General features: G+C 36.7%; 1 protein-coding gene across 1 annotated transcript; it reads right to left on the reverse strand.

The window, feature by feature from the left end:
- Window positions 1-8,730: 8,730 nt before the first annotated feature.
- Window positions 8,731-13,404, reverse strand: LOC110907438 (GDSL esterase/lipase At1g29670). Its single transcript, XM_035985343.1, has 5 exons — window positions 13,080-13,404; window positions 12,214-12,338; window positions 11,849-12,094; window positions 9,186-9,420; window positions 8,731-9,064 (listed from the first exon to the last, which is right to left on the reverse strand). The coding sequence occupies exons 1-5, from the start codon at window positions 13,324-13,326 to the stop codon at window positions 8,850-8,852; spliced, it is 1,068 nt and encodes a 355-aa protein (XP_035841236.1). The 5' UTR covers window positions 13,327-13,404; the 3' UTR covers window positions 8,731-8,849.
- Window positions 13,405-18,946: the final 5,542 nt, after the last annotated feature.

Genomic DNA, 18,946 nt, shown 5'->3' on the forward strand with positions numbered 1-18,946 from the left:
TGCAAAAAGCTTTGAAATACAAGCTCGCCCTCAGCAATTTGATTAAACAATAAAATTGATAATCTTTGCTGTTGTAACAAAAGATCCTCTAAAGGGGACCCACTTAAAGTCGAAGCCGTCATCTCTCTGCGTATACGGAAGTATCGACCTGAGCTCTCACGGCCCTCGCACATAACCCCTTAACAGATATCAGCTGTGGTATACTCACCTGTAAGACTGAATACTGGGGTCTGGATACGGGAGTATATACTGAGGTGGGACACATGTAGATGTTTAAGTTCTAAAACACTAAATCTGTATCCCGAACAGGTTGAACATTTTGTGAGAATTTAAGTGGATCAATATATCGACAATCAACGCGTAATGTTTAAAAGCTTAAAATTAAATAACAGTTTAACGGTACTAGTGTCTAGTCGATAGCTGATATGATCCTCTTGCACGAACTCACAAAAATATTATCTGTATATATTTGTTTACTGCATTTCATTCAAAAACAAAAATCCAAAAAGATTTTCGACAACTGATGTTGAAGAGCTGATATTCAAAATTCGAGTGTTAAACATGATGAACAGGATTGGGAGAATGTGTTGAAAACTTTGAATGTCATATACAAATATTTTGAAAGATTGTGTGCTTAGTTAATCAAGGTCATTCATTTGAACTTGATGTAACTATACAGATTGATGAGTAAATGATGTCTACCAGTAAGTTTACTAAATTTAATTGTCATAAATTTGTGAAACTTATGTTGAGGTAGAGAATGTGTAGGTTAAACAGGTTTGGACTTCATTATTCCCAACGGAAGCTAACTGTCAAAGCTTGAACCAGATATCTCAGATTCTAGCATATTGAGAGGGGGAGTCAATGAAAGGGGGAGTCTGGATCAATAGTCAAAGGGAAGATGGAAGTCAGAGTCAGGTAATGATCCTAAAACCTGTGAAGAAAGATTGAATGATGTGAAGACAGAGAGTTGAAGAAAAGACTAAGACCGAAGACTCAGGAGCTGAAGACTACGTCAACATCCAAGGGGGAGTCTGTTGATGCACGGAATGTCTGTTGACTTCGTCTACATCAAGTCTTAGGTCAATATAGGTCTACATAGGGTTTAGAAAGTCAAAATCATGAATTATGTTGTAGGTTCGCTTATGTGAACATATGTTTGTAGGAGGTCCGCTCATAGGGTCTATATAGGTTCGCTTATAAGACATCAGGAGGGTTCGCTTTTAGTGTCAAAATGATAGGTTCGCTTATACGTCATGTTCCTTAGAGCGAACCTACTCACACTATAAATACCTGATGTTTGTGATTCATTTGTAACGTTGGAGCGGACCTAGACCATTGCTTGTGGAACGGAACTCTGTCAAATTGTAATCAGAAAGCAATAAAAGAGAAGAAATTAGAAAGGACAAGCTGTGTAACTTCATATATACTGATTCCGCCTTTATACATGAAGATGAACTCTCTCGGCTGACTTTTCAGGGTCAAAACACCGGTCCAACAATTATACTTCTTTGTTCGAATGTTTGTTGATTCTGTTTACATGTTATCGTTCCAGTATCATTCTTCCAACATCGTCGTTTCAATGAAGCTTCCCTTCACACATCAATCTTTCAATATCGATGTTGTAGTATCATTGTTGCAACATCGTCGTTTCAATAAAGCTTCCCTTCACACATCAACCTTTCAATATCGATGTTGTAGGGCAATAGCGGCGACAGGTGTCGCCGCTAAAAGTCTTTTTTTTAATGCAGCAGCTGTATATACAGCTGCCCAGCCAGTTTTACGGCCGAAAAAACAGAACCTACCTATTTCAAACAATGCAAACATACGCCATGAACATAATCAACATATACTAAAGGTAATATAGTTAAAAACTATGTTTAAGTCTTACATTATAATCCTACAACGTTTAATTAAATCATACATTAAAAACAACAAGTCACTCTTCGTCGGATTCATTATCGAATAAGTTATCAGAATCGTAGTCTTTTGACTTTCTTTTTCCTTTTCCTTGTGAAGCAAGATAATTGTTAAGTTGGTTCAAAAAGGACGGCGTTTGGAACAAGCTGTTAACAAAATCCTACAATAATAGATATCAAAACGTATATTAGCATATTAATTAACGCTACCAACATATATTTTACAAGGAAACATGTGCTCGTTTGTCATTTTATAAATTGCGTAGTTTACCTCGGAAAAGGGTTCTTGCGTCTGAGCTTGCGAAGACGACATGTTAGAGGACGTGTTCGAGGACATGTTGGAAGAAGGTTTAGGCCCCATCCCGCGGTACCATCCTCGTCGCTCACCCAACGCTTCCTGATACGGGGCAATTGGAGGACCATCACCGCTCCATTCATCTGTGGCCTGTTGTATGTTCCGCTGTATTTTACGAAGATGATTAAATATATATGTGTATATATATATATATATGTTATAGAAAATAATAATTAAAAGAAATACTTACGTAATTTTGTTCAGCAACCGGATCAACCCAATTCCTTTGATTGTCCTTGTGGGTTTTAGCACACGTAGGTACCCAATCCATCTCCTGTTTAACCTTAAACTTAGATTAGACATTAAATAAACAAAAGCTTACACACACGCGTACATACATAAAACATTACATTTTTATAGGCGGTGCTACCGTACGACGACGTCCCCCCGCGGTATGGGAATTGTTGTTTCTCGTGTACTAGTGTGTTGGCCTTGCTTCTTTTAATATATTTTGTGTCCCGGAAACCTTCGATGGTTCTCAACCAGTTATCATAAGGCATATCCACGGGATGGTATGCGCTTGCCCTAGCAATATCATTGTAACCTCCCTCGCTCTTAAATAATTTTTTAGCTTCGTACTTGCGGTCAGAGTACCACTTCATAAGCACAACCCTAATACCACCCGTCAAGTTTTTCGCCTCTAAATCACGTTCCACTTCATCAAAATTGAAATTTTCCTACAAATTAAATAAAAAAGTTAAAATATCATATATAAATTTGATTTGCATGTGCTTAAATATTTGATACAATTTTATGCATATAACTTATTTACCCGTAAGTGGTTCATGAGGGCATCATTGTAATGTTGTTCAACGTTATCCCATCCAATTTTATCAAACGGGATGGTCTGCCACATATACAGGTCGGCCTCCCGTGAAAACATATCTCTTGATTTACCAACAGGGGTATACGTGACCTGTCTGTCAAACGTAAGCGATACAGCCCCCCCCCCCCCCCCCCGCTTTTAACAGACGCCGTAGTTTCTCGTTTTTGGCTTTCCCCCTAACCCTCTTAGGGGGAACCGCTGCAATTAAAACAAAAATAATTAGTAACAACATTTATAATATATAAAATATAAGGACTACAAAATAATTTAATAAAAGACTTACAGTCAGTCTCGTGCGTGCCACGAAATCCACCAGGAGGAGGCGGTGGATCACCAGCGCCGTCACCCCCATGTCCCCAGGGGGCCACATCCGCCATCAGATAAGCGAATATAAGCAATACCGAAAACATAATCCCTATAAAGTTACAAATGTTACAGCATGTGTATCTAATAGAAATTAAGGGAAAGTACAGCAAGTGTAACACAAATTCAAATAAATATTTCAAACAAGTGTTTATCAAATACAAATCAATATAAATTACAATAACTTTTCTTTTAGTCAGACTCCACATAATCGGGATCATCCTCATCACAATCAGCCTCGACCTCATCACAATCAGTCTCGACCTCAAACACTTCGTCGACGCAAGACATATATATTGTACATGTATAGACGTAGATTAATTAAGTATAAATGGCTTATAGCCAAGCGGTACCAAGATTGAATCACGGAAATTTGTTCTTACCCATAAGGTTGACGGTTTAAGTCTCTTACAGTATTATAAATTTATTGGTAGATTTAAATGGTATGTGATTTCGCTGATAAATTCATATTTAATAATACATATTTTAATTTATAGTGATAAACCTCTGTAGAAGAATCTTACTCAAGCAGAGAATGAATGGTATCATTTATTAGTGGCTAACACAACGTTGATACTCGAAGGTCCAAAATGTTGATGAGAAAACAAAACCATTGAAACATTGTCCACTACATCTAGTTATGTTCTTTCTTTTTCGGCTAAAGTTTCTGTACAAATGGTCTTATCGTACAAAACGTACGAAAGACATGAAAATGTAAAAAAAATGTTGTGATATTTTCATAATTATGTTACCTGTAATTACTCTACAGGATCAAAATTATCCTACAAGATCAAAATTACCTTCTAAGGTTATTTTACAAAATTATCCTGCAATATCAAAATTACCCTACAAGATCATTTGTAGGATATTAATAATTACTCTACGAGTAAATAATTACGAAAATGTCATCGTATTTTTTTACCTTTTCAAGTAATTCGTACGTCTTATTCGATAAAGCTATTTTTTGCACACGGGTCTTACCGCTAGTACTATATAATAAAGTAAATCTATGAGGAACACGTGTCGTTTTACTATGCATCCTTAGAATTGTTTTCATGTCCTTATTTTTCTCTAATTTAGTTAATATTTTTCAATTACTTATGATCTTTTTTTAATAAGTAATTTTTTTTTCACAAAATATGCGATAATCATAGGCAAGTTTTATTTTTTATTTTAGTATTCTTTAAATATAAATATTATTTATATATTTCCTAACTAATTTCTAGTATGAGAATACACGAGACAATAGGTATATGTTCTTTCAAGTTTATTTCTCCGTCAAGAGTTTTGTAATCTATATATGTCGTATCTTCGTAGAATTATGGGTGTATGAAAACCATTGGCTACTTCTCTAATTACTTAAAGTCACACTTATGTATTACTGTTTTGGATTTTTTTAATACCAATTACACTTTATGCATTTAACATAAAATATTTTAATTCAAACAATGGAGTTTACAACAACATACTCTTTGTCGTCGAATTCGAACAATCTGTTATCGAAATTTAACGAAATGAATCCTATTTCAGGGTTACGACACTGTTTGTGAGCCGCCACATCCAATTTTTACATCATTACACAACGTTTTTCACTTCGATTTTCCACAAGATTCACTTCGATTTCATCAAAATTCTTCCATTCTTCAACCAAACTTCATCGTTTTCATCTTTTTACAAAGAACTTCATCTTTACATAGAAAACCTTCATTCTTTTTACAAAATCTTCATCTTTTCCATTAAATCTTCTTATTTCACCATGAATCTACACTTAACCCGAGTGTATTGGGCCAAGCTACGGCTTCCCAAGTTAGAAATCAGTTGATTTCACATTCACCAAGTGTTAGATCTAGATGAAAACTCTTTAAAACCATTTTAAACTTGACTTCCATACTAAAACGGACCTAAAACGACATGTGTTTCGTTCACTGGATAGTGGAACGAGGTAGTGTCGAAACCGTCATGAATTGGACTCGAAAACACATCCGATTCAGGCTAAAACACAGCTCTGAACGCCAAGAACAGCCGCGAATGCGAGCTGGACTACTCTGTGCGAAGCCTGGCTTTGTATGAAGGTACTGCCTTCGTACGAAGGCACACATGGCTTCGTACGAAGGCACTGCCTTCGTACGAAGGCACTGATTTTACACATCACAGTCCGATTCTCATTTTGTGACTCAGACAAAGAACTCTGCGACTCTAAGTTTAATCGGTAGCTTAAGGTTAGAGGGATGAACACTCGATTTTTCGAAGACAAACGCGAAGACACTCGATTTTGGATAACGAAAGCTGCACAAGTGTGAAGACCCACCTTCGTACGAAGGCACAACTTCGTACGAAGCTTCTGTTTCCCACCGACACTCCGATTTTCGACCGTTTCAGCACTTTGGAGGACTTACGCTTCTGTTTCCGTACGCAGGTTGATCCAGCGCTCCCTTCAATCCATTCAGAACGTGTTTACTTGTTTAGACACGCACTGTGAGTATACTCGAACCCTTTTTCGCTTAACGTACTTTTGGATGTTACATACGTTCTCTATCAAAAACACCACACACAACGCAAACACTTCTATAAACGCTAACCGCTCCCGCATTCTATACGTGATTAGTTGAATGCTTGTTGCTCTGCTTATACAGTGATTACTTGCCCGACCGCCTTTAGCAACGATAGTACTATAGTTTGGACAAATCTAGAGTTAGGAGCAATAATTTTTGCCCTTAAGATTTGGAGACACTATCTCTACGGTAGTAAGTTTATTATCTTCACAGATCATAAAAGTTTAAGGTATGTTTTTGGGCAAAAGGAATTAAACATAAGGCAAAGACGTTGGATGGAAATCCTTAGCGATTATGACTGTGATATCTAATATCATGCTAGAAAAGCTAATGTAGTAGCTGATGCTTTAAGTCGAAAGTACCATGAGAAGCCAAATATGGTACGTGCTCTTAGACTAAACCTACAGGTAGATTTAAATGAACAAGTGAAAAAGATACGGGAAACAGCAATCAAGGATGATGCTGAAGGTTTGAAAGGAATGATTAAAGAATTAGAAAAATGAGCAGATGGAATTTGGAGATTCCATAAGAAAAGGATTTGGATACCTATTCAAGGGAACCTACAAAATCAAATTCTAGAAGAAGCTCATAAATCCAAGTCTACGATGCATCCTGGAAGTGACAAGATGTACCAAGATTTGAGAAAGAACTTTTGGTGGACAAGATTGAAAAAGGATATAGCAAATTATGTTGCTAAATGTTTAACCTATTCACAGGTTAAAGCTGAACATTAGGAGCCTTCAGGATTACTTCATCAGTTGGAAATACCAGTTTAGAAATAGGAATTGATAACAATGGACTTTGTTACCAAATTACCCAAGATACGAAAAGGTAATGACACAATCTGGGTGATTGTGGACAGATTAACTAAATCAGCGCATTTCTTACCAATGAAGGAAACTTTCAGTATGGAACAATTAGTTAAGTTGTATGTGAATGAAATAGTTTCACTACATGGAATTCCTTTATCTATTGTATCCGATAGAGATAGTTGTTTTACTTCTCATTTCTGGATGAGTTTTTAGAAAGCAATGGGAACCATATTAAATCTAAGTACAACCTATCATCCTCAAACAGATGGTCAAAGTGAAAGGACAATCCAAACTATGGAAGCTATGCTTAAAGCCTGTGTGATAGATTTTGGAGGAAATTGGGATAAACACCTACCTTTAATAGAATTCTCCTACAACAATAGCCATCATACAAGCATCAGTACTGCACCATTTGAAGCACTTTATTGACGGAAATGCCGAACACCAGTATGTTGGGCAGAGATCAGAGAAAAGCAACTATCAGGTCCTGAGATTGTACAAGAAACAACTAACAAAATTATTCAAGTCAAGGAAAGACTGAAAACAACACGAGACTTACAAAAGAGTTATGCCGATAACAGACGTAAACCGTTGGAATTTCAAGTTGGAGACAAGGTACTGTTAAAAGTCTCGCCATGGAAAGGGTCGTAAGATGGGATTCAAAGAGAGGATTAGAATATACATGGAAACTAGAATCTGAAATAAAAAGGAAATATCCTTACCTATTTCAGTGAATCTCGGGGACGAGATTTAAAACAAGGTAGGGAGGATGTAACAACACTCAAAAACACCACAAAGAATCATAAACGAGACTCTAAACATGTACAAGAGACCCAAAACGATAAACAAGAAAAATCTGATTTTTTTGTCCCATCGCGCTACGCGACGGCATACATAGATCACCGTCGCGTAACGCGACGCCCCTGTTTTCACCGAAGACACTTGGCAGCCACATGGCAAGTCTAGGGTGGTGACTAACCACACCTAAGCCCTAGACAGGGCCTTCGCGCTACGCGAAGGTAATAGGAATTTCCCATCGCGCAACACGACGGGGTGCGAGATCAGATATAAATTGAGCAGTCCCGGGACATTCAAACTCGCTCAAAATTTCTTTATTTCTCTCAAACTCAATACCCCTAATTACTACGAAGCTCTGCCCCGTTGTAAGTGTTTTAACCCCTTATCACTGATTCGATACCCTGTCTGATCGATCTTGAACCCAGCAACGGATTCCAAGGCATTGCCTGATAAAGGCTATGCTTTGTAAACTATTGGGTGACAGGACCCAAAGTAATATGACCACAAGCACAGGGGAAAGTCCCCAGTCGCATACTGTGTTGAATAATTGATAGAAATATACATTGTAATTCTCCCTAATACTCTAAAGTTATAACTATGTGTCTTTTATTAAAATGGAATGAACTCGTCAGTATTTCTTGCTGATAAAATATTTTTAAAACGCGTTTCAGGTAACTGGATGTGAAGCTATTAGAAGCCAGCTATGGAGCACTGAAGGCTTAAATAAAGTGGTTATAACTATATTGAATGTGAAAGTATAAGTGATTCTGATGATTACAATTGAAATAATCAAACCCTATTTATACCAAACAAACAGATGCGATTGAACAGTTGCGTCTCCTCTTGAACCGATGTGTCGCTTGATATCATGTGATGTTGCCGCCATTCATGAAGGGGTGCGTCCCCGGATTTGTCGCTCCATCTAGTATCTAGGTTATTAACTTTCTTTTGTTCGCATCTAGTCCTCGCACTTGCATAACTAATCTAATTACAACAAAAACTATCTACTATTTACCTAATGACCCCTATATTTAGTTTAAATATCAGTAAACTCTCCAACATCCTATCACTGATCATCTCCACTTCTAATCACTCGTCATTCTAGTTAATTGTAAATCGTTTGACGTCCATAAAGAATGTAATAACACTTTTCTATCTTCAAAATATTCTTTTAGTTACAAATGTTTTACTAGAATCGGAAGCCACTTGAGTCTTCTTAAATCACTAAAGTTGAACCAAATGACTAATATCGTATGGAGAAGCATCCATGCGTGAGATCGCAATATATGATAGTCGTGCGGTGTGAATGTTTGAAACTTCTGTGGGATGGTAACCGTCATAAAACATAGACATCGACCGAACTAGGCTAATAAGTGTAGTTTGTACACATTGTCCATCTGACCTCAATATACAACTTGGAACGTTTGTTAACACCGTACCTGAAATCGACAGGGTGTATGTATATAAAATTATGAATATCTTCCCATTTCATATGTAGTGCAATTAAGCAATGAAAAATGTTAAATAATGATGCATGTAATCTCATTTTTCTAGTTATACCTTGTTGTAATGAAATGCTGGTAACGTTGATGAATGTAAACTTTGCATCCGGGTTATAAGCATTTAGGTCATCAAGAATAGGCTTAAGCTTGTTATTAAAGAGTTTAACTGCGTCATTGATGAACTTAACACACGGTCTTCCTTCTGTGCCAAAGGTAGATATCTCTGCGGGAGTGCAACCTATCAAACCAAGACCAAAAATAGCAATCTTTCTACCTCCCAAGTTGTACAAGCACTGTCATATATCAATATTGTCTTTTCCATTTCAGAAACAATATACATGTACGAGATTCAGATTTTTTTAAACGTTTAAGTGGTTTAGAAAATTGTATATGGTTTCTACATGATTTTTTTTTTTTTTTAAATGATTCAGAGTTTTAGGTCAATAGTTGAACTAGTGGAAGGGCTTTTTTGAGAAGAAAACAGCGGAAGGATTTTTGCGAGAAAAAAAAAAAGAAATCATGTGGGTTTTTTATATATAAAATAGTTGAGGGACCTTTTTGAGGTAAAAAATAAGTTGTTTTTAATAGTATTTACCAATCTAAAAAAGGTACATGTCATGTCATCTGCTCTTTTTAGACTATCTCTAATGCTACGGATATCCTTAGTCGTCCTTAGTTGCCACGTTATCTTCCACATCATATTCTTACGAATGTTTAAAAACTCTTATTTCATTTCTAACCATACAAATATCTTTACCTCTTTTAATTTCTACCTCATTACCTATCAACTACACATAATATATAAATAAAACATTTTTTTTCCTTTTTACCTTGGCCCACTCACAATATAAATATTCATATAATATTCATATAATGGCATAGTAACCCAAAATTATCATGCCCTTTAAAGAGGAGTTTGAATGAAGTATGAACAAACATTAATGAGCCTTTAAATTTGAATATCTGCCACCTCATCTTGGACGACAATGGTTTGAACAACATTGGAGTTAGTCTTATAAGAGCGGTGTAAATTTCTATTTTCTTTTATATTCTAATAAATGAATTATGAGAGGTGTAAAGTTCTATTTTCTTTTTTATTCTAATAAATGAATTAATTTATAGGTTGATTTTTTTTTAATAACCTGTAATATTTAATCTTTTAAATAATATAAATACATTGTTTTGTTTAGTTTTTTTTTCTAGATTTTTTGTTATAAATTTTGTTAAAAACCGAGTTCTTACAAGCAAAAGTGTCTTATTCATAGACAGTTATTTTTTTTAAACTCGGTTTTAAACAAAAGTTATATCCGAATGTTTGAAAAAAAAACCTAAAACAACTATATATTTAGATTTTTGAGTAAACTGCCATTTTAGTCCCTGTGGTTTGGGCACTTTTGCCATTTTAGTCCAAATCTCAAATTTTTTAAATCTGGGTCCCTGTGGTTTCACTTTTATTGCCATTTTAGTCCAAAATCCAAAAACCCTCTATTTTGACTGTTGAAAGCTGATTGTTTTGTCCTTTTATGCAGGGGCATTTTGGTCATTTTAATTTTAATATAACATATAAGGCAAGAGCCCTGTCTCTCTCTCTTCAGACATCTGCAGCAGAGTGTTGACCATTATCTTCTTCAAACAAACCCAAACCCTAACCGGATCTGCAGCGCCACCACTCCTCCACCCGCCACCGCCCTACCAGAAAGACAGCCTCCACCTCTTCTCCACCCCCACTGCACCACCACCATCCCCACCGCACCACGACTACACCACCACCATCCCCACCGCACCACCACTACACCACCACCCCTGTCTTTCTCTCTCCCTCTCTCATCTCTTCAGAGCACACCCATCTACAACTACTGGTTTCGTCAAAAAAGATACTAATTTACTCAGAAGATTGGTGGTGCAGTAAGGACTTCTCAGAGCCTCGGGCGGCGACGGTTGTTTCCCGTTCTCATTCCGGCAACCACACCATCACCTAATCCCCCTCTTCCTCCCTTCTCTCCAAGCAGAACTCCGGCACGGAGGCGCCGCCACTACGGCGGCGGTGATGGTGAGTAAGAGGGGGAAAGAACGGGGGTGGTGATCTGTTGCATGAAGCCTCCGGTGCAATCTGGGCACGATAAAGATGAATCTTGGAGGTGGGTTTGGATGATAACTGTAGCACCAGTATGATGATGTTGAAGATCCAACCGTTGACATCTATGATCTGAATTTGATTTCAATATATATATTGTTTGGGTTTGATACCCAGATTTGAGATGGTGACTGGTCTGGATTGAAAAAATGGAGAAAAAGATGGGGAAAAAAGATGATGGTTTGGGTTTGTAGAAGATTTGTAGGAGATGGGTTTGATACCCAGATTTGAGATGGTGACTGGTCTCGACTGCAGATGTTTGAAGAGAGAGAGACAGGGCTCTTGCTTTAATATGTTATATTAAAATTAAAATGATCAAAATGCCCTTGCATAAAAGGACAAAACAATCAGCTTTCAACAGTCAGAATAGAGGGTTTTTGGATTTTGGACTAAAATGGCAATAAAAGTGAAACCACGGGGATCCAGATTTAAAAAGTTTGAGATTTGGACTAAAATGGCAAAAGTGCCCAAACCACAGGGACCAAAATGGCAGTTTACTCTAGATTTTTTGTACAAAAAGAATCTTTGTATGAAGTATAAGATTAAAGACGCTTCAAACGAACAAAAAGTAAGATATATATATGTACCTTTAGTTGTCGAGAGTATTGCTGTACGAGGCGTCGTGCATATCGGTTTGTCGTATACATATGACTTGTGGCATAAATATCTGGTTTGAAGTAGTTATTGATGTAATCATTGCTTCCTATATTTACAATGTAAATGCACTTGCTTAGGTAATCTCTTGTGAATGTTATGTTTCTTTGCAGGTGAAAAAGCCTTGAAACTATCGAATAATGATTAAGTAGTTGTCTGTCTAAGCTTATTCGACCTCCCTGCGACAAATTTTAAACGCAAATCATGTCAGTTTGTCACGAAGGTTTCTAGGTTCAACCGATAGGGTTTCCTTATGTAAAAAAGTGGTCACAAAAGAAAGATCATTATGTTGAATTACCAGATGACTTCCAGTTTCCTCTCGAATGCCAGATCCACCACTAGCGTAGTTTACTCCTTGACTGATATGTTGATCAGTTACAGTGGCATATGTTGGAATATATTCATCGAAACCCAGAAGTTCTCCTGTGATGAATTAACACAATGAAGATATGTTAGATTTGCCTTTCAGAAAAAACAAAAAAGATATGTTAGATTTGTATATGTTTTAATAAAAATAGTAATCTATCTATAAAACCATATAAATTAAACTAAAAGATCTTAACCATGTCATACAATAATAACTTGTAAGTCTATCCATAATTAAAGTCGGCTCAATCTTTTTGGAGGCATAAAACGATTTCTAAATACCATTTCTAAAAGGAATAAAACGACACAAATTCTAACAGACAATATTAGGAAGAACTGAATAGAAATTGAATGTAAAAGCATAAATTAATTTGGGGCCTCTTAATTATGAGGCGCCAATCTTCAGCTTATTTTTGTTCAGTGGAGTCGCCCCGTCAGGGGCGGAGACAATGTTTAAGGAGGGGTAGCCCTGCTTCAACTCTGTGTTCGTAGTGTAAAAACACATTTCAACTCTGTTTACGTAGTGTGAATTTTTTATCTTTTTATACAAAGGATACTTCTAATGCCAAAAAAAAAGGGGATACCCCGGCCCTAAATTTTTGGGCTTGCTCCGTTATGCAATTTAATTGTATTAAAACATGTTCCTTATAGTTCATTTGTCCCGTTTAATGAAGCAATAGACGACATTAATCTTAGTGAAGCAAAGCTTGACTCTACATACGTAGTTCACCAAAACAAAAGCAAAACTTTCGTGGCATTAATGATACAAGTATTTAAATTAAAATGAAATAGAAAAACCTATAAGGTCTGCTATGGTTCGACCATTGGTGAATCTGCCTGTGACACCTTGAGGGAAATCAGTTCCATAAGGTAGGTAATTGGACCTAGCTGTGGTGACGAGTTCGTTGTTGTTTCCGCTATCGAACAACGAGTCTCCGAATATGAAGTAACACGGGACTTGTGGTTTGCCAATTACTACAACTATCTCCATTAACTCGAAAAAGATGTAGACAGATCGAAATAGGTTGAGCTTAAAATTAGCCATGCTTTGTTTTCGAAGAAAAAAAATGAAACGAAGTTTAAAAATTCAAGAAAATAGAGTTCGCCAAGGTACAAGTACAAGAAGATGATTGGGGATTTTGAATGCAAAATGCGTGGAACACGTAAAGATAGAGAGGAGAGTTAGGCAAAATAATTAAATTGTAATTTAATAAAGAATAGGAAACCAAATTTGTGCCTGCCACGTAATTTATTTTGTTGCTCTACTAAGGGAAGGAGGGGTCGTTCACTAGTGATAGATTCTATCACTCTCATTATCCAATAAAATCATGTCATGTCATCAACCAAATTTCTATCACTAGTGATAGAAATGTAGGGGGGTGGTATCACTAGTGATGGAATTCTATCACTCCCAGATTTTTTAATTTTTATTGTTATAAAATTCTGCCATATGTACACGTGTTGTACCCAATATTCTTCCATGTACACGTGTTGCCTCTTTACCTTGCATTCTGGTTTGTTGAGCATGTATGTCCCACCATAGAGCATGCAACATGCAGAAGGGGTGTGCGGCAGCTTTATGCATGCAACATATACAACAACGCGTTATACAATCAACGCGTTATAAAAGTAACGTGTGATGGGGTGTGCGGCGGCGGTGTTCCGTGGTCGATTAACGCGTTGTAGGGGTGGTATAACGGACCACCCCGTGTCCTCTAAACCATCTATCACTAACACTAGGACTCATTATATAACTAACGGCTTTTTGTTTACATCTGAATAACTCTATTAAGAGGCAAGCTTCTGAATCGGTCAGATGTATGGGTATTTGGTTCACCAAATAACCACCTCTTAATGAAACCATTCAGATCTGAATGGTTCAGCTATTATCTATTATTGAGATCTGAGTGGAACTTTTGACAAGCATGCCCTTGTGCCCTAACAAAACAATGCATCTTCTTCCACAGCCTCATTCCTCTCCTCTCCTCTCATCTACAGATCTCCGACATTCCTCCACAGCATCGGCACCCTCCTCCACAGCGCCGCTGCCCTCCTCCACAGCCTCGGCACCCTCCTCCGCAACGCTGCCGCCATCCTCCACAGCCTCTCCTCCACAGCACCGGCACCCTCCTCCACAGCGCCCTCCTCTACAGCGTCGCCACTCACCTCCTTAGTTGACACCTCCTTAGCCTTCACCTCCACATTCTGAAGTTATAATTTGTATGTTATAGTTGTGGTCGAGCTATACATTCTGATTTTGAAGCTGCATATTTTGATTTTGAAGGTACATTGTACAAGGCACTATGACAAATGGTTTCATACTTGCTTAACATTTGGTTAGATTATTTACAATCGTTTTAGGGTTAAGTTAAAACTTATCATATTGTGATGTTGTAATAGTTTAATGATATAATATTGTGGTGTTGTAATTTGGTTTAATTTTTGAGTTAAATGCCATTTTAATCCCTGTGGTTTGGGCCATTTTGCCAGTTTAGTTCAAAGGTTTCATTTTTAACCTGTGAGTCCAAAAAGGTTTCACAATTTCCATTTTAGTCCACTGGGTTAACTTCATCCATTTTTTCTGTTAACGAGAAGGCCAATTTGGTCATTTTGTATGTAATTCTGTTAACTAAAAGGGCAATTCAGCCGTATAAAATGACCGAATTGGCCTTCTCGTTAACAGAAAAAATGGATAAAGTTAACCCAGTGGACTAAAATGGCAACTGTGAAACCTTTTTGGACCCACAGGTTAAAAATGAAACCTTTGGACTAAACTGGCAAAATGGCCCAAACCACAAGGACTAAAATGGCATTTAACTCATAATTTTTTCTTTGTAATGGTTTAATGGTATGGTTTGTATTAAGTAGCTTTGTGTGTGTGTATGTGTGTGTGTTTAGAGGGATAAAAATGTTATTTTACATAGTCATTTAGAGGTGCAACCAAACAGCACTTTACTGGTTCAACACTTATTGGTTTAGAGCCTCTTGCCCATTCAGACCTCTTATTCATTCAGCGCTTATTGGTTCAGATGTTGCCAAACAGCCCCTAAACGTTTATGATTTGGTTTATACCGTGAAATCATTTAAACCGGTCTTGGTTTTGTTATCGGTTTCAAAAATCTCAAACTGTAGCGAATGTTCGGTTTGTAGTTTATACAAAAATCCGGTCATATAAAACCAGAGGACCGTAAGATTTAATAATATATTTTATTATGCTTAGTTAAATTAAACCAATATTAAGGAATATATGGTTTAACTAATTGTAATTTTATAATAATAATGCTTATTTAGTTCAAAAAAATGATAAACAATATTCGAAGTAGTAGTATCACACTCTAACCCGTCATCGTATAATATATTAGAGAAATGCGGATAATTAGGTCCCAGATTTTTTTTCTTTTAAAATATTAACGTATGATTCTAGGTTAACGGATAACCCAGACAAACCAACTTAATGGATTATTACACAAATCAGTTACCACCTAAAACAATAACGTTTTAATACATAAAATTTGGTCACACGTGATTATGCTTCAACTTTCTCGTGAAACGTCTTCAAAGATATATTGGTTTAATAGTGTTCGGTCTTCATGTGCTTGGTCATCCGTCCGGTTCCCGTCCTTGATATAGCCTGTCATAAACACAAAAAACAATGAGTGTTTAAGTTAAACCGTCAGACGATTTGTAATCAAACATTTTTGAACGAAAATATTAAACACAGTCAATTTCATCCAAACATGTTTTTATTTCAGACCTCCAACCCAGGCGGGTCAGGTTTTCACCCGGCCGTGTCAGCTGAATTGTGCCATTTTCTTAGCACCCTTACCCGGTCGGGTCAGGTTTCCACCCGGCCGTGTCAGCTAAAAACGTGTTTTCTTTTCAAATCACTTTTTCGGTTCGAAGTTAGTTACCCAACCGACCCGTTTGGAGGCATTCCGCATTCTCGTTCATGCCTCCTAGTATCTTATCAATATTCTAGTTGTTTCTACTAACCACAACTCGAATTATGGTTGATTACATTCAGTGTTGCAGAAGTCGCTAGGCGCTCCCTAGTCGGTCGAGTGGGGAGTTGAGAGTACTCGGAGAGTACTCGGACATGTTAAATATATAAAAAAAATATTAGATATTTTATATGAGTCAAAATAAGCGTAATTCATGTCAAACCTATCATTATTCATGTCAAAATTAGCATAATCCCAAGTAGCCGCAAAGTAGACCGAATAGTCGACCGAGTAATCCGAGTACTCGTTGAGTATTCCAAGGTTTTCCCCAAGTATTTGACCGAGTATTCCGAGTTTGGTCGAGTATTCCGAGTAGTCGCCGAGTAAGCCGAGTTTGACCGCCTCCGACTTATAAAGGCCGACTTGTAGTAACTCTCCAAGGTAAGGTTCTGAGTTTCGAGTAGTCGCCGAGTACTCAGCCTTGGAATCCGACTTTTACAACACTGGTTACATTAGACAAACCTTAACTTTTCATTATTTTCTTCCGGTATAGCATTTTACCTAAAATGACTTGTTAGGAGGCTATAAAGCTCTCGCCTCCCATTTTTTGTTACCGGAATAATCAATCCAGTTATAGGACTCCTTTTTAATCTACTCTTAGGGGTAATTTGACCGATTCATTATCTGAGGGCATTTTAGTCAAATTTTAGTCCTTTTTTATCACCGGATAAACTTTAAAGGTTTATATTAAAACTAGCGAGCACTTTTAACTCGTTATCCCATCTAAATTTTCTATGTCCATAATGTTGGAAATTTTAGTGAAAATGGGTTTTTCACTAAATATTTTGGACATCAATAATATTTATATATGTGTTGTATAAATAATTATTTATGGGTTTGTGTTCAAACTATGTCCAAAATGGAGCTAAGCTGAATGAGATATCGAAGCTTCTTGAAGTTGTATGTTTGGAACAAACAAAGATGAGAAAAAATGGATTGAGATTTGTCACTTTGTCCCACATAGATGGGATGACAAAACTTAAAGTGGTATATAAGGAGGAGCACTCCTTGTAAATTGTTTCCTTAAGGCAAACACTAGTGGGGACCCAAAGGGTGCATCGCACCCGCACATATGCGCGCGTGGCAAAGGAGTTTTAGGATCATGAACACTCGATAAAATAGTAGTTGCACTTTTTTAAACCTATTAATAGGTTGGTTATTTGTGCAATAACTGGATCGAATTGTCTCTATGTCATCCAACATTTTCAGGTTAACTCCATTAACACAGCTCTGTTATCTTTAACGCTATCACGAACATTCATTATTGCATTACACTTGATTAGGGTTAATTAAGTGTGTAAGCTATTACACGAACACCTGCATAACGATAATTAGAGGTAGGGGTGTGCATGGGTCGGTTTGGTTTGGTTTTTACTATTAACCATAACCATAACCGCTAGTTCGCTTATGGAGTTTTGGTAACCATAACCATAACCAAACTTCGGTTACGGTTAATCGGTTATGAAGTCGGTTATGGTTCGGTTTTGGTTAATTTCGGTTAAGTAACCAAGCAAGGTTTGAAATAAATAGGGTTGTGCACGATTTAAACTTAGCTTGAGCCTATTTTATAAGATAACGGAGACTAAACTTTTTGGTTAAACTACCGATTTGAGGTTCTTTTTAATAAGATAATTCTCAAACAAAAAAAAATATGGCCATAACATCTTAGTTCTTTATCAAAATAAATGACATCTACATCAAGATCATTTTGTTACTAACATACTTTTATCTTAGTATAAACCCTCTATATGGTTTTGTAAAACACAAATCCATTATATAAAGTTAACATTACAAGTTCGGTTCGGTTTCGGTTATATCGGTTAACCAAAGCTTCATAACCATAACCATAACAGATTGAGCGGTTATACAAAGTTTCATAACCATAACCATTGGTTATATTGGTTATCGGTTATTAGTGGTTCGGTTATGTCGGTTATGGTGTGGTTATCAGTTATATGGTGGTTAATTTGCTCACCCCCTAATTAGAGGGATTACCCAAATTACCGAACTGCACACGAGTCTGTCCCCGAACGTTGGTGATTAAGTGAAATAATAATTTTGGAAAATTTAAATGAATATACTATGTGAATTTATATGATTTCCGGTATTTACGTGCACTGTGTGTAATTACATGAACTTTCGTGAAATCGTGTGCTTTTACACGTAACTGCTTGGTTTCGTGTTTTATTATTTTGTGGCAAATTTTAGAAAAATAATACTTGGGGAATTTTATTTAATAATGCTTGTTATTCGAAAATGGACCAAGGGAATCCAATAAGCCCATTACTAGAACCCATGGACACCCCTTATTACTTAGTTTTATAATTAAAAAAAAAACAAAAACCAAGCTAACCTCCCACCACCCAAGTGTGACGTAGCAGAGCACACACACATATGTATCATGAAATTATTCCCCATACAAACACTAATCACCATCTTTGGAGCTTGAATCTTGCAATTCTTTGGATTCTTGATCAATCCTAGGCAAACTAAACGTATACTAGTAAGTCTTGTCCATCAATTTAATCATTTATGTGTTCTTGGTGATTTTGATTGAACCCCTGGTTGAGTTAAACATGTTCTTGATGATTCAAAACTAGTGTCTAGGGTTTTGTATGGTGTTAGTATAATGATTAGAACCAATCTTGATTATAGGAAACTTGA

The sequence above is a fragment of the Helianthus annuus genome, chromosome 16 (genome assembly GCF_002127325.2).
Source record: "Helianthus annuus cultivar XRQ/B chromosome 16, HanXRQr2.0-SUNRISE, whole genome shotgun sequence".
In the NCBI taxonomy this organism is placed as follows: domain Eukaryota; kingdom Viridiplantae; phylum Streptophyta; class Magnoliopsida; order Asterales; family Asteraceae; genus Helianthus; species Helianthus annuus.

Bases quoted from the DNA above. Each gene is read 5' to 3' on its own strand.
- LOC110907438 (XM_035985343.1), bottom strand. From the start codon at position 13,326: ATGGCTAATTTTAAGCTCAACCTATTTCGATCTGTCTACATCTTTTTC. The intron at 12,339-13,079 runs GTTTTTCTATTT...AATTCATCACAG, and splicing joins AACCATAGCAGACCTTATAG to GAGAACTTCTGGGTTTCGAT. The intron at 12,095-12,213 runs GTAATTCAACAT...AATTTGTCGCAG, and splicing joins AGGAAACTGGAAGTCATCTG to GGAGGTCGAATAAGCTTAGA.